At 36.1% G+C, this 23,785-nt stretch overlaps 1 protein-coding gene across 4 annotated transcripts in view; it reads right to left on the minus strand.

Annotated features, from left to right (window-relative positions):
* Positions 1-23,785, minus strand: part of ZRANB3 (zinc finger RANBP2-type containing 3) — a 279,170-nt gene that overhangs the window by 119,647 nt on the left and 135,738 nt on the right. For 3 of the 4 annotated variants that reach the window (XM_043487604.1, XM_043487603.1, XM_043487605.1), the window contains exons 4-6: positions 11,884-12,062; positions 8,530-8,761; positions 1,837-1,922 (exon numbers count right to left, since the gene is read on the minus strand). In XM_043487604.1, the coding sequence (XP_043343539.1) occupies positions 1,837-1,922; positions 8,530-8,761; positions 11,884-12,062 (497 nt within the window). Of the gene's footprint in view, positions 1-1,836; positions 1,923-8,529; positions 8,762-11,883; positions 12,063-13,024; positions 13,236-23,785 lie in introns of all 4 variants that reach the window. The other variant, XM_043487606.1, reaches the window with a different exon arrangement.

Consider the following 23,785-nt stretch of genomic DNA (forward strand, 5'->3'; position numbering starts at 1 on the left):
AGACAATTAAACCCTTGCCTTGGTATTAGTATTTCATGTGATGGTTGCTTTAGGCTTAAAACACAAACACACAAAATATATTTTATGTGTTTACATTTATATAAATATCATACATGAAATGAATAACTTATATTCAAAACTTTAATCAAAGATGAATGCTGAACTTCATCAAATTACACCTCAACATAAATGGAGGAAATGAAATGAAGCTTTTCCTTTTCATTATTAACATGGCTAATTATATTAACAAATTTCCTAATATTAAACAATGACTGCACTCCTGATATAAATTCCATTTCCATATGGTTAATGTATTAGGCTTTTTAATGAGTTTATGGTTTATATTAATACTGAATATTTCTCCATTTATAGTCTTAATCCGAGCTTTCACTGTCAAACACCCAGATTCAATCCTTGGTCAGGATTAGGAAACTATCCTGCTACTATGTGGCACTAGAATGGAATGGAATGGATCAGAACATCTCAGTCGCATGCGGTTATTTCAGGGAATTGTAGAAAGGAAAAAATAAAACACACATACACACACATATATACTGAGAAAAAAGGTGGGATTCATATCAAATATAAAGAGCTGACTTCCACTATATATAAAGTTTTCCAGTATATTATTAAGATTAAGAGCCAATAAACTTAGTAGAATGTAGGGCAAAGAACACAGACAACTGACAGGAAAAAAGTATAAATGACTCTACAAGTATCAAAAAATGTTAAGCTACATTTAATAACATAAGAAGACTGACGTGCATTAAAACTACTATCAGATCACATTGGCAAGAAAAATAATTTCTCTTTGAATATGTCGGTAAGGTGTGAGGAAAGAGATAATCATATTGCTGGTAGGAATATAAATTGGTATAAATTTTGAGAAGCATAATTTGCAAATGTCTAAAAAATATACAAATGCAAATGCCCTTTGTATGAGCAATTCCATTTATAATAAATTTGTGTTACAGACTTACTCCCATGTACTGAATATATAACACGGAACACTAAAATATCTAGCAATTACTGAGTGCTCACTATGTGCCAGTCACTATTCAAGACCTCATAACATAAGCTCATTTAAGGCACATAATAACTCAAAGGAAGGAATAATTATTCTCTTTTTTGAGCTGAAGAAATTGAGGGATAGAGAGGTAAAGTTACAAAATGAAATACCTGGTAGGTATTGAATGTGAAAATAAAACATAGTCTAACTTTAATTTTGCATGCTCTTTGCCACTATAATACATAGTAGACTGCATAAATAAATTATAATGCATCCAAGCACTGAAATACAGAGCAACATTTAAAAAGAATATCGAAGCTTTTCTAGTAGCTGATATTCAAAGATCTCTAATATACAGTCAGTGAAGACAGCAAACTGCAGAACAATGTGTACAGTATAATACTATACATGTAGAAATAAAATGAAATAATACTGTGCATACATAACCATATGTGTTTTTCATGCATACAGTACCTACAGAAAAATATGTAAGAAACTGCCAACACTGGTTACCTGGGAAGGGAAATGGTTAACTGGAAGACATGAGCAAAATAGCCACTTACTTATCATTTCTGTACAATGTGCACATCCATCTGGTCGACACAATTAAATAATTTTAAAAATGAAAAGTAAAAAAGAAGGAAAGAAAAACTTCCATTATCTACTCCTTTTTTTCATTCTATATATGGGTCATTCACCCAAGATTTTACTTCAGATTATTCCATAGCTACCACAAGTTTATAAAACCCTGGGGGAAAAAAAAATTTAATAGAGCTTAATGTTCATGGTAAATAGGATTAAAACTTACAGAAAAGAGTTTTTCGTACCTGACATGTGCATTACAGTATCTTTTGGCATACTCAGTCCATGTTCCAAATTTTTGTGGAAAGAGAGCTTCAATCTGCATGAAAAGCTGTAACAACATAGGTATTCTCAATGTGCTGTAATACTTTCAAGTTAATTGCTGTTACTATAAGTACAGTTAATGAAATAGTAAAAACAAAAATGTACCTCTTTTCCCTCAAGGCTCTTGCTTCCCCTCTACCTACCCATCCCTGCCATCCTGTTTTTCAGGACTAACTCCTATCCCTTTCTTCAATATATATTTATATATCTTGTATGCCTATATATGCATATTTATAATTCTCTTTTATTTACATGATCATATAACATACACGATTAGAATTTTTCCCCCAAGTCTATTTTAGACATCATTAAAGTACATATACATCTATCAATCATCTATCCATCCATCCATCCATCCATCCCCTATCTGCATTTCTAATAGATGGGTTTATACAGTACGTTTTTAGAAATTATGGCATGTTTTTAAAATTTTGATCGATGTTACCATGCCGCTTTGTAAAAGGATGGTACCAATTTATATTCCCATCAATAGAATCATAAAATCTTTTAATTTTTATAACTTTAATAGGCTGTATATGGCATTTCACTGTTAATAAGCTTTTCAAAAAACAACAGTTTATTGAGATATAAATTCATATACCACTTTTACTATTCATTTTTAAAGTGTATATTTCAGTAGCTTTTAGTATATTCAAAATGTGCCTCGATCACCACTATCTAATTCTGGAACATTTTTATCACTCCAAAAATAAAATCTATACCCATTACTAGTCATTTTTTATTCCCACCCTCTCCCGAACTTGGCAACCACTAATATATTTCCATCTCCAAGAATTTGCCTATTTTGGACATTGCATATAAATAGAATCCTAAAGTATGTAGTCTTTGTGTCTGGCTTTCCCTGAGCATAATGTCTTCAAGGTTCACCCATTCTGTATATTAGTACTTTATCCTTTTTACAGCTGCATTTTGTTTATCCATTCAGCAGTTATAGACACTGGCTTTTTTCCACTTTTTGGATATCATTATGATCAGCTATATATTCAATTCTCTTGGGTATATACCTAGTAATGGCATCCCTAGGTACTATAGTAATTTGATTTTCAATTTATTAAGGAACTGCCGAAATGTTTTCCAAAGCAGCTTTGCTGCTTTGAAAAGCGTCAAAGTGTTAGTCCCTCGGTTGTGTTCGCCTCTTTGTGACTGCAGGGACTGTAGCCCACTAGGCTTGTCTGTCCATGGAATTCTCCAGGCAAGAATACTGGAGTGGGTAGTCATTCCCTTCTCCAGGGGATCTTCCTGATACAGGTATTGGACCCAGGTCTCTTACACTGCAGGCAGGCTAAGCCATCTTACCATCTAAGCCTCCAGGAAAGCCTTTACATCCTTTTTATATGACAACATACTCCTAAACAACAAATTGTCCAAAGAAGAAGAACCAAGGGAAATTAGACAAGACTTTGGAATAAATGAAATTGAGACAATAACATACCAAAATTCAGATCCAGTGAAAGCAGTGCTTAGAGTAAAATTATATCTGTATTGTTTATTATTAAAAAAGAAGAAAGTTCTCAAATTAATTATCTAACTTTTAACATTAAGACACTGGAAAAGAAGAGAAAACCATACCCAAAACAAACAGGAGATATAATATAATTAAGACTAGAATGGAAATAGAGAATGGAAAATACAGAAATAAATCAACGAAACAAAAAGTTGGTTCTTAAAGAGATCAACAAACTTGACAAAATTTTAGCTATGACTGAGAAAAACAAGATGACTCAAATTACTAAAATTAAGAACGAAAGAGGGGACACTACTCTTAGCCTCACAGAAATAATGAAATATTATAAGAAAATTCTATGCACAAATGTATACCAATATACTAGATAATTTAGATGAAATAGGCAAATTCCTAAAAAGATACAATACCAAAACTGATTCTAAACTAAATAATCAATCCGAATAAACATTTATTCAGTGAAGAGAATGAGTTGTTAACCTAAATCCATCCACAAGGAAAAGTTTAGACCCAAATAGCTTAACTATCAAATTCACCAAATATTTAAAAAACACCAATGTTTTGCAAAATCTTTCAAAATATAGTAGAGAAGGGAACATTTTCCACGTCATTCTTTGACACCAGTAATACTTTAATAACAAAACTGGACCAAGAAAGAATAAAAAAACACTACAAATCAATATCTCTTATGAATACAGACATAATGATTGTCAACAAAATGTTAACAGACTGAATCCAGCAGTATATGAAAGGATTATATATTATGACCAAGTGAGTTTTATCTTAGATGCAAGGTTGGTTTAATATGTGAAAGTCAATTATTATACTGTAGCCTATCAATAAAGGAAAAAACATATGAGTACCTCAATAATGAAGAAAAGGCATTTGACAAAGCTCAACATCCTTTCATGATTAAACACTCAATAAACAAGAGGTAGAAAAGAACTTACTCAACCTGATAAAAGAAATCTACAAAAACCCACCATTAACAAGGGTTTAGAAAAGGCAGAGGAACCAGAAATCAAACTGCTAACATTCTTGAGATCATAGGGAAAGGAATGCAGTTCCAGAAAAACATCTACTTCTGCTTCATTGACTGAGCTATCAGGGTTTCCCTGGTAGCTCAGAGAGTAAAGAATCTGCCTGCAATGCAGGAGACTCAGATTCTATTCATGGTCCAGGAAGTTCCTCTGGAGAAGGAAATGGCAACCCACTCTAGTATTCTTGCCTGGATGGAGAATTCAATGGACAGAGGAACCTGGCGGGCTACATTCCATGGGGTCACAAAAGAGTCAGATACTACTGAGCAACTATCACTCTGCTTCATTGACTAAGCTAAAGCCTTTGACTGTGTGGATCACAGCAAGTTGGAAAATTCTTAAAACGATGGAAATACCAGACCACATTACCTGTCTCCTGACAAAATTGTATGCAGGTCAAGAAGCAACATAACTGGACATGGAATAATGGACTGGTTCCAAATTGGGAAAAGAGTACATTATGGCTGTATATTGTCACCCTTCTTATTTAACTTATATGCAGAGTATATCATACAAAACACTGGGCTGGATGAATAACAAGCTAGAATCAAGGTTGCCCGGAGAAATATCAACAACCTCAGATATGCAGATTATACCATTCTAATGGCAGAAAGTGAAGAAAAACCAAAGAGCCTCTTGATGAGGGTGAAAGCAGAGAATGAAAATGTTGAAACTCAACTTTCCAAAAGCTAAGGTCATGGCATCCACTTCCATTACTTCATGGCAAACAGAAGCAGAAAAAGTGGAAGCAGTGATAGATTTTTTATTTGGGGGCTCCAAAATCACTATAGACAGTGACTGCAGCCAAAAAATTAAAAGATGCTTGCTCCTTGCAAGAAAAGCTGTGACAAACCCAGACAGCATATTAAAAAGCAGAGACATCACTTTGCCAAAAGGTCCATATAGTCAAAGCTATAGTTTATCCAGTAGTCATGTATGGATTTAAGACTTGGACCATAAAGAAGGCTGAGAGCTGAAGAATTGATGGTAAGTCAATCCTAAAGGAAATCAACCCTGAGTATTTACTGGAAGGACTGATGCTCAAGCTGAAGCTTCAATACTTTGCCCACTTGATGTGAAGACCAGACTCATTGGAAAAGTCCTTCATGTTGGGAAAGTTCAATTCAGTTCAGTCGCTCAGTCGTGTCCGACTCTTTGCGACCCCATGGACTGCAGTACGCCCTGTCCATCACCAACTCCAGGGGTTTACTCAAACTCATGTCCATCGAGTCGGTGATGACAACCAACCATCTCATCCTCTGTCGTCCCCTTCTCCTCCCACCTTCAATCTTTCCCAGCATCAGGGTCTTTTCAAATGAGTCAACTCTTTACATCAGGTGGTCAAAGTATTGGAGTTTTAGCTTCAACATCAGTCCTTCCCATGAATATTCAGGACTGATTTCCTTTAGCATGGACTGGTTGGATCTCCTTGCAGTCCAAGGGACTCTCAAGAGTCTTCTCCAGCACCACAGTTCAAAAGCATCAATTCTTCTGCACTCAGCTTTCTTTATAGTCCAACTCTCACATCCATACATGACTACTGGAAAAACCATAGGTTTGACTAGACGGACCTTTATTGGCAAAGTAATGTCTCTGCTTTTTAATATGCTAAGTTAGTCATAACTTTCCTTCCATGGAGTAAGTGTCTTTTAATTTCATGGCTGCAGTCACCATCTGCAGTGATTTTGGAGCCCAAAAAATAAAGTCTGTCACTGTTTCCCCATCTATTTGCCAGGAAGTGATGGGACCGGATGCCATGATCTTAGTTTTCTGAATGTTGAGTTTTAAGCCAACTTTTTCACTCTCCTTTTCACTTTTATCAAGAGGCTCTTTAGTTCCTCTTCACTTTCTGCCATAAGGGTGGTGTCATCTGCATATCTGAGGTTATTGGTATTTCGCCTGGCAATCTAGATTCCAGCTTGTGCTTCCTCCAGCCCAGCATTTCTCATGATGTACTCTGCATATAAGTTAAGTAAGCAGGGTGACAATATACAGCCTTGACATACTCCTTTTCCTATTTGGAACCAGTCTGTTGTTGCATGTTCAGTTCTAACTGTTGTTTCCTGACCTGCATACAGCTTTCTCAAGAGGCTGGTCAGGTGGTCTGGTATTCCCATCTCTTTCAGAGTTTTCCACAGTTTACTGTGATCCACACAGTCGAAGGCTTTGGCATAGTCAATAAAGTAAATTCCAATCCCAAAGAAAGGCAATGCCAAAGAATGCTCAAATTATCGCACAATTTCACTCATCTCACACGCTAGTAAAGTAATGCTCAAAATTCTCCAAGCCAGTCTTCAACAGTACGTGAACCATGAACTTCCAGATGTTCAAGCTGGTTTTAGAAAAGGCAGAGGAACCAGAGTTCAAATTGCCAACATCTGCTGGATCATCAAAAAAGCAAGAGAGTTCCAGAAAAACATCTCTTTCTGCTCTATTGACTATGCCAAAGCCTTTGACTGTGTGGATCACAATAAACTGTGGGAAATTCTGAAAGAGATGTTGGGAAAGATTGAAGGCAAAAGCAGAAGCTGGTGGCAGAGGATGAGATGGTTAAATAGCATCACTAACTCAATGGATACGAATCTGAGCAAACTCTGGGAGATAGTGAAGGACAGGGAAGCCTGGCATGCTGCAGTCCTTGGGTTCCCAAAGAGTCAAGATGAGACTGAGTGACTGAAAACACAACAAGGGTAATACTTAAAGGAGAAAAACTGAATGCTTTCTCATAAGATTAGGAACAAAATAAAGATGCCCACACTTGCCATTTCCATTCCAAACTGTACTGGAAATTCTAGTCAGGATAATTAGGCAGTTTAAATACAATCTTGAGTACAGAAAATCCTAAGCAGTCCACTGAAAACTATTAGAAGTAATGAATGAGTTCGCCAAGGTTGCAGTATACACGGTCAATATGCAATCGACTGTATTTCTACAAATGAAATTAATAAAACAATTCCACTGACAACAGCATCAAAATGGATAAAATATTTAACAAAAGAAGCAGAAGACTTATCCTATTACAACTACAAAGCACTGTTGGAAACAAAACCTACATAAACTGAAAGATATCCCAAGTTCATGGATTTGAAGACGTAATATTGTTAACATGGCAATACATTCCAAACTGATCTACAGGTCCTACACAATAACTATGAAAATCTAAGCTGGATTCTCTACAAAAGTAGCCAAGTTATTAAAAATAATTCTTAGGAAAATTCAAGGGACCTAGAATATTCAAAATTATTTTGAAAAAGAAAAACAGAGTTGCAAGACTCACACTAGTTTTAGAACTCCTAATTTAGAATTTATAATCTTATACTTTTTTGGTGAAGAATCCCAAACATCCCCAGTTTGTATAACCATCATAATCTACAAAACCAGGATTTACCCTTGCATGGAATAGCACGTATCCTGGGTGAGGCATGAAGGTACTGGCATGTAATTACATGGGACATACCGACCACTACCATATTGTCAGTGTTCGCTTTCTTATGGTAAGTAATCAATAAGTGATTATTCATTTTACTATCACCATGCAGAATACACATATCTTTTATATACTCCCATTCTGAAATGATATATTTTGTGTATTTTTATAAAGATATAATGAACCCCACAATCCAGGGACATAATTTTGGAACATAAGGAAATTACCTGGGGTCCACTCTTCCACTTCTAGTATTTACAGCAAACATATAAAAGGTAAATTGATAATTTTACCATCATTCTCTATGTACTTTTATGTGTCTTTCGGAAGACTTCCAGAGCAGAGAACAAATGCAGAGCCATGGTAACACTAGGAGAGGTGTGACGCCATAGCTCTCTCAGAGCTGGCTTATTACAAATGTATACTAAATATAAACATCTTGTAATAAAGGTAAAAGCCATATATAAATATACCTATAAGCATGGCTAAGCTTCACACATACATAGATAAAAACAGTCGTGGTAACAGATATATTTAGCCATAAATAGAAGCCTAGAATTTTCCAATGTGCTCTTATGGCATTTGAAGCATCTAATTTAAAAATTATAAAAACAGTGTTTGATTCCATTTTTTCTTTAAGCCCAAAATACAAGGAATTTAATACCTCTTCGGGTCTTCCCAATGCTGGAGTTCCTGTAAGCAGAATGGCTCGTTTGGCTTTCTGTACAATTGGCAATAAAATCCGGCTGCGAGTGGCACTTCTGGACTTCATGTAGTGTGATTCATCTACAATAACTACTTTGAAGTTCTGATTATTCAGTGCATCTATCAAAGTCTCCGCATCTGTGGTTAAAAGGCCATAACCTAGAACTGTCACTTTGCTGGTTGATATTCTCCTAGAAAACATAATCCATGTACTTAAAAAATATTTTGGTAACCAATGTATCATAGACAATACATTTCTTAGGGAAGAAATACAGAGGAGAAAGAAGAGGAAAAATAAGAAGAGATGATACAACGCTGAAACCCAATGTCTCTTAATTTACCATCTTCAAATATGATAAATCAGAATCCGAATTTAAAATCTGGTTAAGAAAACTAAATTTTTAGTTAAATGGTCTTTGGAATATTTTGACACATTTTACTAGGATAATAAGAAAATTACTTTCTGGGAATATTTGCTTCAGTGCATCTAGAACTCTTGCATATAAAGTAGGTAACTCGAAGATTACTTGACTATACAGTGAAGGTCAGCAGTGTTTTTCATCTCAGGTGCTACTGTGATTTTGAGCAAGATGATACTTCATGTTACAGGTCTATCCAGAGCACGGCAGGGCATTTCATATTCTTGAACCCTCTCATTAAAGGCCGTTAGAGTCCTTATCACTGTGACAACAAAAGTGAGGCCCTGGCGTGACATAATTCATATATTTATAATATTCTTTATCATACTGTAATGAAATTATTCCTTTATATGTTTATTTCCCTTATTCTATCATAAGATGGGTGAGGACAGGGAATGTGTCTTATTCATCTTTGGATGTACAGTGCTGTGCTCCCCATGAGTCTGCAGAATGAGATAATTAGAAAAATAAATTCATTAATGATAAAATGTATCACTTTTTCATTTTCTATATGACCAGTGAAAAACACAGGACAGTGTCAAGTCTTTTGCAGTTCTCTACTCTCTAACAGAAAATTCAGATCTCCTAAAGAGCCTAATATGAGTACTAATATTAGTACTAGAGTACTAATATGACAATTTTTGCATTTTTTTCTGAAGGACAACTGCATTAATACCTTGGATAAATCCACTCAATATACAGACTTATGAATTTGCTCCTGTAGTCAAATACAGGAAAAAGCTGCATGAGAAAACTTTGGGATTAATATTACTAACTTAGATACACTAAGAGTAATATATAAAAGACAAAGGCTTCAAACATCACTGTAGCTGCTGTCCTGCCATGTCTAGACTAATAGACAGTCCAGGCATAACTGGTATATGACAAAAGGAAGTATATGTATTGGCAGTAAATCCATGTTGCCACTTGTTGCTATATACCTAAAACTATTTAAGTACCTGGAAGACATTGGGTAAGTTTTTCTGCCCTTAGCTATCATCCTGCAGAAAAGTTACATGCTGGGGTTGAAGCACTATCTAACAGACCCCAAATGTTATTCATTTAAAAACATTAGCCTCTGTTTTAATTGCAAGAGTATAGTTCCAAAATAGTAATAAAAATTAGAAGACTTAAATGCTATAAATATGATAGAGGAATATTTTCAGAATACTTTAATGTAAACTTTTAAATAAAATATAGCTTACAGAAAATGATTATAGAGGCTATAATAAATTCTACATTCTCTAAACTATTAAGTCTTAAATTTCATGCAGTTTTATTAAAAAAGAGGAAATTTTTCATAATTATTATCTACATTTTATTTTGACTATGCAAATATAGTGTGTAAATTTTCTGGGGCCCAAGAAGACATATTTTACTGAATTAGAATTCCAAGGCTGAAAGAGAAAAAGGCAGCTAGCTATTTTGTCTGGTTCCTCTTTCCACATTCACAAAGGCCAACTTTATTTCTACAAATACATTTTATGTTAACAATCTTAGAGAATAAAATATAGAAGAATAATACCACACACAAAAGAATCTAACAAAGTATTACATATTTATTTCTAGTAGAAACATAACTTTTTATTTGTGACTCAGAAATGGTAATTTTGAACTTCTAGGAACATGACAATTTGCATAATTCACCTAGAAACTGATGTAATAAATTATTAATATTCAAATTGATTGGTTTATTCCAATGGCTGGAAAATAAAATGAGAAAAAGATAGTTAACTATACTATGAGTTTAGAATAAGGACTTCAAACAATCACAAAACAAATATTTTCAATACAGAAAATATTAAAACTATAAATTGAAATAATAAAAAAGTAAAACTGCCTAACATTAATTTTGAGTTACACATAAAACTTGCATATAAACTAACAACTTAGAAGGCAAAACCTGCCATAGTTGTTGATAATAAAGCTCACAAACTTCAAGTTAATCACTGAAAAGTTGGAAAATTTATTTTTCAACTTCAAAATAGTGAATTTAAAGTATATTTAAGGTATATACAAAATAGGTATATTCATGTTTTTAAAGCATGTATATTTTACATTTTAAAAATATACCATAAAGGAACATATAACATTAAATATATGGTTGGCTTTTAGATAGGTAATTCATATTTTAAAATGGAAAATAAAATTCTCTACATTACTTTCTTATGGGGAAACAATGGAAATAGTGACAGACTTTATTTTCTTGGGCTCCAAAATCACTGCAGATGGTGACTGCAGCCATGAAATTAAAAGATGCTTGCCCCTTGGAAGAAAAGCTATGACCAGCTTAGCATATCACAAAGTAGAGATATTACTTTGCCAACAAAGGTCCATCTAGTCAAAATTACAGTTTTTCCAGTAGTCATATGTAGCTGTGAGAGTTGGACCACAAAGAAGGCTGAGCACTGAAGCATTGATCCTTTTGAACTGTGGTGTCGGAGAAGATTCTTGAAAGTCCCTTGGACTGCAAGGAGATCCAACCAGTCCATCCTAAAGGAAATCAGCCCTGAATATGATTGGAAGGACTGATGCTGAAGCTGAAGCTCCAGTATTTTTGCCACCTGATGCAAAGAGCCAACTCATTAGAAAAGACCCTGATGCTGGGAAAGATTGAAGGCAGGAGGAGAAGGGGACGACAGAGGATGAGATGGTTGGATGGCATCACTGACTCAATGGACGTGAGTTTGAGCAAGTTCCGGGAGATGGTGAAGGACAGAGAGGCCTGGTGTGCTGCAGTCCATGGGGTCGCAGAGATGGATACGACTGTGCAACTGAACAACAACATTACTTTCTTAATTTTAAATTCTGCGATATTTCATTCCAAACACTGTTATACATTAATTATACACAGGAGGGCTTTTTTTCTTAAAGCTTAAAAAAGTTGTTCTTACCCAACATCAGTTTTATTCTGGATGACATTGATTTCTTCAGGACTCAGCTCTGGGATCCACTTCTCTATTTCCTCAGTCCAAGGATACCTCAGAGATGAAGGGACCACCACTAAAAGAGGCCATTCCTCCTTATAGAAGTAAGCGATGCCAATTGCCTGAACTGTCTTTCCTAGACCCATCTAAATTAGAAACAAATAAATAACGTTCAACTATTAAACATTATTAAACAAATTACTAAAAGTTTTTAGTCCAAGAACAGTTATATTACTAGTTACCATTTCAAAGTTTTAAGGCATAACATTCAAGTACCAAAGTCCAAAGTTTTCAAAGTTGAAACAAGATCCAGATGAAGATAAATTTTTTCTATCTTGTATTTTAACAACAAATTGAGGATAAATTAGGCAGGACATGGGAACAGGTTAAGATAACTTAGGAATGGACACACATGCATACACACATACATAAAGCACACATTATAGAATTAAATAATTTAACATCTTAATATTCTATACCTCCTTCCAAGAAATAGCACACAACCCAACCTTTAGCCCTAAAGAGTCGAATTTAAGATTTACCTAATGGTAAATCCTAGCTCTAAGAGAAAAGAACAAGCTTTTTACAAAACTTACTTTCATAAATCTGAACCATAGAGTGATTATATACCATTATATATGTTTCCTAGTCTTTAAAGCCTTCCAATCCTAAAAGCTGAAACCCACTTAAATTAGGTTCTGGGACCAACTTAGTTCCAAGACAGTAGAGATTTAAGATTTGAGAGATTCTTTAAATCTCTTAACAATTTAAGAGATTTAAGAATCATCACCTGGCTTGGGATCATTAGTGTTACTTCTTTCCTGCATCAACTCTGATCACTGGCACAGTTCCAGAAACTGAGTCACGGCCTTATTTTGTGTGTGTGGACCATACCACAAATCCGTGCCGTAGTTGTGAGTTTCTGGTTTTGCTTCCTTTCAAGGTTTCATAACTCATTTTCTTAATCTCAGTTTCTCTAGAAACAGGGCTCTCTTTTCTGCCTCAGTATCTTAGGGAATAGGATTCTTTCTTTGGGACTCAGATTCTACCACCAGGTGCTTACATTTTACTTGCTGTTAAATTTACATAGTATCAGTGAGCTGCCTACCTGGACTTTGGTGCATTTCACTTAGTGTGACTAACAGTGTTCTGTGTTGGCCTGCCAGGCACCAACTGATGAACCAGTGTTTAAAATTTCCTAATACTGTCTGCTCCTGAGATCAAGGATGTAGGTCTTCCCGGATACTATAAAATGTAGAGGAAAACAGGCAGGACATTCTGAGATAAACAGGAGCAATATTTTTTCTTCAATATATCTCCTGGGGAGTAATGGAAACAAAACCAAAAATAAACAAGCAAGACCTAACTAAACTTAAAAAGTTTGCACAGCAAAGGAAACCATAAACAAGATGAAATCCCAATCTAGAATGGGAGAAAATAGTCGCAAACAATATGACTGACAAGGGACTCATTTCCAACATACACAAAAACAACTCATATGTTTCAATATCAAAAAGACAAACAATCCAGTCAAAAAATGAACAGAAGATCTAAATAGACATGTCTCCAAGGAAGACATACAGATGGCCAACAGAAATGAAAAGATGCTCAATATCACTAATATTAGAAAAATGTAAATCAAAACTGCAATGAGGTATCACCTCACACTACTCAGAATTGCCATCATGAAAAAGTTTACAACTAATAAATGCTGGAGAGGGTGTGGAGGAAAAAGGAACCCTTCTACACTGTTGGTAGGAAAATAAATTGGTGTAGCCGCTATAGAAAAGAGTATGGAGGTTTCTTACAAAGCTAAAAATAGAGTAACCATATGACCCAGTAATATCACTCCTGGGCATGTATCTGGAGAAAACTGATTTGAAAATATACACACACCTCAGTGTTAACAGCAGCACTAAACCCAATTAAAAGCCAAATCAGTCTCCTTTCCTTGGAGAGCAAAGGAAAGTCATGTCTTACTATATATCAATAAGCAGGCATTGTGATTTAAACGAAAAGTTTTCCTTGAGTTCTGTAGCTTGAGCGAGAAATTTCAGAATCTGACTAACTTGGAATCACTGAAAAGAACAAATTCCTGAATCTGCATAACTGATCAGGTATCTGAATTATCTGAAGATAATACCCTATCCTGGTTGGATAATTCACCTAAAAAATAAGATTCCAGTCTGTTTTTATCTAGTTGTCTTTCATGGAAACAACCCTAAATTCATTATCTCTTTGTTAAAGATAATGTAGTTAAATGAATAATGGTGATTTCTAGAAACTAGAAAGATTTACCTATACAAAGTAAAGCAAGCAAAGCAATCAGTTGTTAATGCTCTTAAGTATTTATTTTTTAGGTATTTGCTGTTGGTTGTTCCTTTTTTGGGCACCATCAGTACAAGACAGTTTGACAGGACAAATTCAAACAAAACATGATTCCAAATTAAAAAACTATATTAATGTAGTCTCATGTTCCCATTAAGGAAAGAAATGATCCATAGCATAGAATAGCTGTGTTTTAGATAAAATTTATCAAAAGGAAAATAACTGTATGAAACTATTTTTATCGGAGAAATAAACTTTCAAATTATGTATCTAGGTTTCAATATTTTGCAAATAAGTTTAAATAGCCTAACATTCAGTTATAAAAGCAATAACACACTTCAAGTAATTTAAGCACAAAGAAGTAACCCCATTCAAAAGGTGGTTCAAAGCTCTTGGCTTTAACTACCATAGAATTTGTTAAAGTAGAATAATACAGTGTTTCAGAGCAATTAAGCCTAAATCACCTATTTGGAACAAAATCCTTGACTCAATAATAATACAGTTGTTTAGGTAACTACAGAGGAGGAATTATAAAGAATATACTAACTTCAAGAGAACATTTTATCAATATTTTAAAAATAATGAATCACTGTTATACTGGGGAGAACAATTTTACATTTTCTAAATGTCTTCTTCCATAAAATTATTAGTTAGTTAGTTCAGTCGCTCAGTCGTGTCCGACTCTTTGCGACCCCATGAATCGCAGCATGCCAGGCCTCCCTGTCCATCACAAACTCCCGGGAGTTTACCCAGACTCATGTCCATCGAGTCAGTGATGCCATCCAGCCATCTCATCCTCTGTCGTCCCCTTCTTCTCCTGCCCCCAATCCCTCCTAGCATCAGGGTCTTTTCCAATGAGTTAACTCTTTACATGAGGTGGCCAAAGTACTGGAGTTTCAGCTTCAGCATCAGTCCTTCCAATGAACACCCAGGACTGATCTCCCTTAGGATGGACTGGTTGGATCTCCTTGCAGTCCAAGGGACTCTCAAGAGTCTTCTCCAACACCATAGTTCAAAAGCATCAATTTTTCGGCGCTCAGCTTTCTTCACAGTCCAACTCTCTGTATTAAGATCAACTAAATACCAATGGTCCTGACATCCTAATTTCTGTTTTTTTTCCCCCCCATTATGATAGCTTTTAGACAGCAATTGTATACAGAAGATGCCTGGTGATTGAAAATTTTTGAAACATAAAATTTTGCAGATTTTCAAGTCATAAGCAGCTTGTAGCTTTTAGGGTTGAGGTGTGGACTGTCTTTAGAATAGGTGGTCTGTTTGTTCTAGAAGATACCCCTTTGGAGGGCCCTTTTAGGTGTGCAGATTCAAAAGTTTAATGAAGAACTAAATTAAAGAAATCCACATAGAAAAATGTGAGACTGAAATCCTGTGTTGTATTATTCACGATTGCTAAGGAAGTGTATGTTTTATTTATTTATTTATTTTTTCTTTTCCACTGTGCAACCTGCTTCAGTGCCCGCAGCCTACTGGCAGAGGCCAGGCAATGGTTCGGGGCGCGTTTGCTCTGGCATGGGACACTATGAGAGGAAGTGTATGTTTTAGCAGAACTATTTAAATATTCTTAATTTTCTTTCCTACATAGAGGTTTAGATGATATATCTAAAATTATTGTTTATTCTTAGACAAGTGAGAGAGACTGTGTGTGTGTCTATCCACTCATGTGCTGTCTCACAGGGGACTAGGAGCAGGAAAGAGACCATAGGAATATGGACATGCAGCCCTGATCTTTACTCAAGAATGAAGAGAGTACACTTTGGGAACTTTGCTGTCACACTTTCCTCACGGTCAGCTCTGCCTCATGAATGAAAGCAAGATTTTCCCTGAAGGAATCCACTAGAATCACGCGAGGCTGGAAAGGAAGTGGGCCTTAGAGGGCAGCTTGTGTTGTTCAGTCGCTAAGTTGTATCTGACTCTTTGTGACCCCATGGACTGTAGCACACCGGGCACCTCTGTCCTCCACTATCTCCTGGAGTTTACTCACATTCATGTCCATACAGTCAGTGATGCTACCTAACCATCTCATCCTCTGCCGCTCCCTTCTCCTTTTGCCTTCAGTCTTTCCCAGCATCAAGGTCTTTTCCGATGAGTTAGCTTTTCCCATCAGGTCAGTAGGATAGGGCAAAAAACTCTCTCTAAAGACAAGACAGTGAGCTGAGGATGAACCATGTAAGTTGAACTCAAGCTGGCTTCACTCGAAAGCAAAGCTCACTGAGGCCCACAAGGAGGATAGCAAAAAGTGATGCTGTGAGAAGGCTCTGCAGTGGACAGTGACTGGATCTGAGCAAATGTATTTTACAGGTCTACAAGTGAAAGTCGCCCAGTCGTGTCCAACTTTTTGCAGCCCCATAGACTATACAGTCCATGGAATTCTCCAGGCCAGAATACTGGAGTGGGTAGCCTCTCCCTTTTCCAGGGAATCTTCCCAACCTAGGTTTTGAGACCAGGTCTCCCATATTGCAGGCGGATTCTTTACGAGCTGAGCCACAAGGGAAGTCCAAGAATACTGGAGTGGTAGCCTATCCCTTCTCCAGGGGATCTTCCTGACCCAGGAACTGAACCAGGGTCTCCTGCATTGCAAGCAGACTGTTTACCAACTGAGCTATCAGGAAATACCCATAAATGTACTTTAAGGACACCATTTCTGGTGTTAGTAGTTAATTGCTATAGCCTTAAAACTGAAGTTTTATTATAATCAAGTCTCTAGGAAAGTTTTATTAAAAGTCACAACTTTAGAAATGGGATAAAGTATCTATCAACAGATAAATCTGAGGGAAGGGTATAAGGATGTTCTTCCTACTATTCACATCCCTGTAAAGTTGAAATAATTTTCAAATAAAAAGCTAGAAAAAAAGTTAATGCTCTACAACCTATTATCAGTTGTGCTGGTTGGAAGAACAAGAGTACTCCCCTATTTTTTTTTTTTAACTTGAAATATAATTGCTTTACAATGTTGTGTGAGATTCTGCTGTACAGTGAAGTGAATCAACTATATATATATACACATATATCCTCTCCCTCTTGAATTCCCCTCCCATCCCACCTCCATCCCACCCCATCTAGATCACCATACACAGAGCATCAAGCTGAGTTCCCTGTGCTATATAGCAGTTTCCCACTAGCTATCTATTTTACACAAGGCAGTATATATATGTCAATGATACTCTCTGAATTTTCCCACTCTCTCCCTCCCCCACCTCCCATGTCCACATTTCCATTCTCTATGTTTGTGTCACTATTTCTGGAGGGCTGTCCTATATTTTAAAAGAAGTGGCCAAGAAGAAATGATACTAACCTATTCTGCTGCTGCTGCTAAGTCACATCAGTCGTGTCCAACTCTGTGTGATCCCATAGATGGTAGCCCACCAGGCTCCCATCCCTGGGACTCTCCAGGCAAGAACACTGGAGTGGGTTGCCATTTCCATCTCCAGTGCATGAAAGTGAAAAGTGAAAGTGAAGTCGCTCAGTCATACCCGACTCTTCACGACCCCATGGACTGTAGCCTACCAGGCTCCTCCGTCCATGGGATTTCCTAGGCAAGAGTACTGGAGTGGGTTGCCATTGCCTTCTCCGACTAACCTATTCTAGACAGTACTAAAAGAAGAAAAACTTCTAAATTCTCTTTAGATTATTTTAAAAATTCAGCATAACATGAATACTAAAACATTAAAGGCAACACAAAAGATAATCAAAGATCAATTTCACATGTATGCATTGGTGCAAACATTTCAAGTAGACTAAGAATACAGAATTCAGTAGACCAGTAATAGAATAACATGACCAAGAGGACTTTAAGTCCAGGAATAAAAAATCTTTTTGGTGTAAGAAATTCAGTTACTATAATTCACATTAATAGATCAAAGGGAAAATGTCATATGCTTTAGATGCTGAAGAGGCAACTAAAAATGTGACTTTTAATTCTTGATAAAGCTCTTTTTTTTTTATTAACTATTAATAAAAGGAAAATCTCTTCACATTAAAAAAAGTATGTATCACAACCAAAAAGGCTGTATCATGTTTAAAGGAGAAAAAAACATTCCCATTAGTATCAGAAACAAGAAAAGAAAATGAGAGCTATAAATATTAGAACAGATGGGCAAAAAGTGTATTAGTTACAAATGATGTGACTATGTACACAGAAATCAAAAGAATCAACAGAAAAATGATAACTACTATTGGTAGTAATACCTAAGTATTATCTAAAAAATTTTGGTAAATAACTTCTTCCAAAATACAACAAAAAAGTCTGGTCCTTTGGAAAGACTATTCAAAACAAAGCAATTAAATAAAGGAGAATGTAGGAAAATGACAAATACGTGTGGGAACTGAGGATATAATAAAGGCAGCATTTTGAAAAAAGTGGTTTATTCAATTAATGATGTTAGAAAAATTGGTAAATTAAATCTGAATATGCCCCAAATTATGTCTAACAAAAACTTTATTTTCAGCTGAAGGCAATTAAGAAGTAATAAATGCAGAAAACGCTTCCTCCTTTCCACCTAAAAGCAGGAAATAAATTCGCCTTCTGGCCACAGACTCTTATCACTCCAGGAAGGAACCAGACAAATCTACAAACAAACCTCATTAAACTAACCCTTATCTTCCTAGTTATATTTTCACCATATACCACTCCTAGCCCTAACCCTGTTGTCTTGTCAATTTTTCACAAATTCACTGTTTCATTGTCTAAAAGGTATATCAATTTCCTGTTCTGGTCACTTCAAGTCCTCATTTTCTTGTGATGGCTCTCAAGAACATGAAAAAATTCAGCATAATTTGCATACCTGCCTGTTATACAATCTATCTTGGTCAGTTTAATTTTCAGACCCAGCCAGGGACCCTGAGAGAGTAAAGGAAAACTTTTCATTTCTCTGCACTCAGTCAGTTCAGTCGCTCGGTCGTGTCCGACTCTTTGCGACCCCATGAATCGCAGCACGCCAGGCCTCCCTGTCCATCACAAACTTCCGGAGTTTACCCAAACTCATGTCCATCGAGTCGGTGATGCCATCCAGCCATCTCATCCTCTGTCGTCCCCTTCTTCTCCTGCCCCCAATCCCTCCTAGCATCAGGGTCTTTTCCAATGAGTCAACTCTTCACATGAGGTGGCCAAAATATTGGAGTTTCAGCTTCAGCATCAGTCCTTCCAATGAACACCCAGGACTGATTTCCTCCTTTAGGATGGGCTGGTTGGATCTCCTTGCAGTCCAAGGGACTCTCAAGAGTCTTCTCCAACACCATAGTTCAAAAGCATCAATTCAGTACTCAGCTTTCTTCACAGCCCAACTCTCACATCCATACATGACCACTGGAAAAACCATAGCCTTGACTAGATGGACCTTTGTTGGCAAAGTAACGTCTCTGCTTTTTAATATGCTATCTAGGTTGGTCATAACTTTCCTTCCAAGGAGTAAGCGTCTTTTAATTTCATGGCAGCTGTCACCATCTGCCGTGATTTTGGAGCCCAAAAAAACAAAGTCTGTCACTGTTTCCCCATCTATTTCCCATGAAGTGATGAGACCAGATGCCATGATCTTAGTTTTCTGAATGCTGAGCTTTAAGCCAACTTTTTCACTCTCCTCTTTTACTTTCATAAAGAGGCTTTTTAGTTCCTTTTCACTTTCTGCCATAAGGGTGGTGTCATCTGCATATCTGAGGTTATTGATATTTCTCCCGGCAATCTTGATTCCAGCTTGTGCTTCATCCAGCCCAGCATTTCTCATGATGTATTCTGCATATAAGTTAAATAAACAGGGTGACAATATACAGCCTTGACGTACTCCTTTTCCTATTTGAAACCAGTCTGTTGTTCCATGTCCAGTTCTAACTGTTGCTTCCTGACCTGCATACAGGTTTCTCAAGAGGCAGGTCAGGTGGTCTGGTATGCCCATCTCTTTCAGAACTTTCCACATTTTATTGTGATCCACACAGTCAAAGGCTTGGGCATAGTCATTAAAGCAGAAATAGATGTTTTTCTGGAACTCTCTTGCTTTTTCAATGATCCAGAGATTGTTGGCAATTTGATCTCTGGTTCCTCTGCCTTTTCTAAAACCAGCTTAAACATCTGGAAGTTCACGGTTTACGTATTGCTGAAGTCTGGCTTGGAGAATTTTGAGCATTACTTTACCAGTGTGTGAGATGAGGGCAATTGTGCGGTAGTTTGAACATTCTTTGGGATTGCCTTTCTTTGGGATTGGAATGAAAACTGACCTTTTCCAGTCCTGTGGCCACTGCTGAGTCTTCCAAATTTGCTGGCATATTGAGTGCAGCACTTTCACAGCATCATCTTTCAGGATTTGAAATAGCTCAACTGGAATTCCATCACCTCCACTAGCTTGTTCATAGTGATGCTTCCTAAGGCCCACTTGACTTCACATTCCAGGATGTCTGGCTCTAGGTAAGTGATCACACTAGGTTCTCTGCACTAACCACTTGGAAATGTAATAAAAGTAGGTCTTTGCCTCACCCCTCACTGGAATTCAATTTCCAAAAAGATCAAATATTTATGTACTAATAAGGAACAAAGAAAGGTAATAGAAAAATACGTGTAGAAATAAAAACAGAGTAGACATTTTAATTCACTATACCAAATCCAAAAAACAAAGGAAAATACAAAGAGAACTACATGGAAACAAAACAACAACAACAAAAATGTAATACAAATGACAAAAGGCCAAGTTTCTCAATTTATGAAAAGCTTCTATCAAAAAGGGAAAGAAGAAAAAAAAGACAAAACAACCCGATGGAGAAAAGAACTGAACAACCAACTTACATATGTTAAGTATGCTTAACAACCATCAAAAAATGTCCAAAGTCACTCATACCTAGGGATGAAGGAACCAAAACTTTGAGAACCGTTTTTTCACCTATAGAATAAGATGAACAAAAACTAAAGATATGATAACAGTGTTGGAGAGAGTACGAAGAAATCTGCACTTATACACTGTTGTGGATCTAAATAGTGATGTGACCATCCAGCAAGTCCAATAATTTCAGTTTATCCAGGGATATGCTTGCATAGTACACAAAATCATTAAAGAAGAGATTGGTTAGAGAAATTATGGTACCTCCATATAATGAGACATTATGTTATATTCTTATATGGAAAGACTGGAAAGTCATAGGCTGCAAATACTGTACTGAAAGAAAAATAGTACGGTGAATATAATCCAGTGAGTACTGAGAAAGGAGAGAGAGAAAGACAGAAGAGAAGAGAGAGGGGGAAAGAAAGGGAAAGAGGAAAGAAAAGAAGGAGGAAGGATAGAGACTATTGATAGCATAACCATTGGAGGGAGGGCCTGCAGGGATAGGACTGGAAGGAAAATACTGACTTTGAGCTTGTATTAAGTCTTCCATGCCGTGTACTTATCCCCCTGAATAAATATTACTTGGAGGGGGCAGTAAAAAAGAGACAGAAAAGTTCTTTTAAAAATACACAAGAGTGGGTAGGAGGCAAGATGGCAGGATAGGAGGACATGGAATTCGTCTTTCCTCTTAAGTATATCAACAATACATCTACAAATGGAGCAAATGCAGAGGGAGAAATACTCCAAAACTCATTCTAAGAGGTCATCATCACCTGGATACCAAAAGCAAACAACAATATCACAAAAAAAGAAAATTACAGACCAATATTACATTTGAACACAAACGCAAACATTCTCAACAAAATACTAGCAAACAGAATCCAACACATTAAAAGGATCATATACCATGATCAAGTAGGATTCATCTCAGGAATGCAAGGATTCTTCAATATATACAAATGAATCAATGTGATGTAATATATTAACAAACTAAAGAATAAAAAACCAAATGATCTTCTCAATATGTACAGAAAAAGCTTTTGATAAAATTCAAAACCCATTTATGATAAAAACTGCAGAAAGTAGGCACAGTGGGAACCTACTTCAACATAATAAAGGCTTTATATGACAAGTCTAGAGCAAACATCATTCTCATTGGTGAAAAAGTGAAAGCATTTACTCAAAGATCAGGAAAAAGACAAGCATTCCCACTCTTTGCCACTCTTACTCAACATAATTTTGGAAGTCCTAACCACAGCAATCAGAGAAGAAGAAATAAAAGGAAAACAAACTCAAAAAGAAGTAAAACCGTCACTGTTTGCAGATGACATAATAGTATAAAAAGAAAATCCTAAAGATGCCACCAAAAAACTACTAGAGCTAATTAATGAATCTGATAAAGTTGCAGGATACAGAATTAATGTACTTCTATACACTAACAACAAAAGGTCAGAAAGAGAAATTAAGGAAACAATTTACCATTGCAACAAAAAGAATAAAACTACCTAAGGAGGCAAAAGACTTGTACTCAGAAAACTGTGAAACACTGATGAAAGTAATCAAAGATGACACCAACAGACAGAGAGATATATCATGTTCCTGGGTGAAAAGAATCAATATTGTAAAAAATGATTATACTACCCAAAGCAATCTACAGGCTCAATGAAATCCCTATCAAATTATCAATGACACTTTTCACAGAACTAGAACAAAAAATTGTACAATGTGTGTGGAAACACAAAAGAACTTGAATAGCCAAAGCAATCTTGAGAAAGAAAAATGCAGCTGGAGGAATAAAGCTTCCTGACTTCAGAATGTACTACAAAGCTATGGTAACTAAGACATTAGCACAAATTAGACTAGCACAAAAACATAAATATAGATTAATGGGAAAAAATGGAAAGCCCAGACATAAACCCACACACCTATGGTGACTTCATCTATGACAAAGGAGGCAAGAATATACAGTGGATAAAAGAAATTCTCTTCAATAAGTGGTGCTGGGAAAACTGAACAGCTACATGTAAAAGAATGAAACTAGAACACTCCCTAACACCATACATAAAAATAAACTCAAAATGGATTAAAAACCTAAATGTAAGGTGAGACAATATAAAACTCTTAGAGGAAAACTTAGAACACTCTTTGACATACATCATAGCAAGATCTTTTTTGACCCACCTCCCAGAGTAATAAAAACAAACATAAACAAATGGGACCCAATTAAAGTTAAAAGCTTTTGCTCAGCAAAGGAAACCATAAACAAAGCAAAAAGACAACCCTCAGAATGGGAGAAAATGCTTGCAAACAAAGCAACAAAGGATTAATTTCCAAAATATACAAATAGCTCATGAGGCCCAGTATTAAATAAATAAATAAATAAATAAATAAATGGGCAGAAGATCTAAATAGGTATCTCTCCAAAAACATACAGCTGGCCAAGGGGCACATGAAAAGAGGCTCAACATCATTAATCATTAGAAATGCAAAACAAAACTCCAGTGGGGTATCACCTCACAGTGATCGGAATGGCCATCATGAAAAATCTGTAAACAATAAATGCTGGAGAGGGTGTGAATAAAAGGGAATCTTCTTACACTGTTGGTGGGAATGTAAATTACTACCACCACTATGGAAAACAGTATGGAGGTTCCTTTAAAAACCAAAAATAGAACTACCATAGGACCCCAGCAATACCACCTCTGGGCTTACATCCAGAGAAA

The sequence above is a fragment of the Cervus canadensis genome, chromosome 15 (assembly GCF_019320065.1).
Source record: "Cervus canadensis isolate Bull #8, Minnesota chromosome 15, ASM1932006v1, whole genome shotgun sequence".
Lineage (NCBI taxonomy): Eukaryota > Metazoa > Chordata > Mammalia > Artiodactyla > Cervidae > Cervus > Cervus canadensis.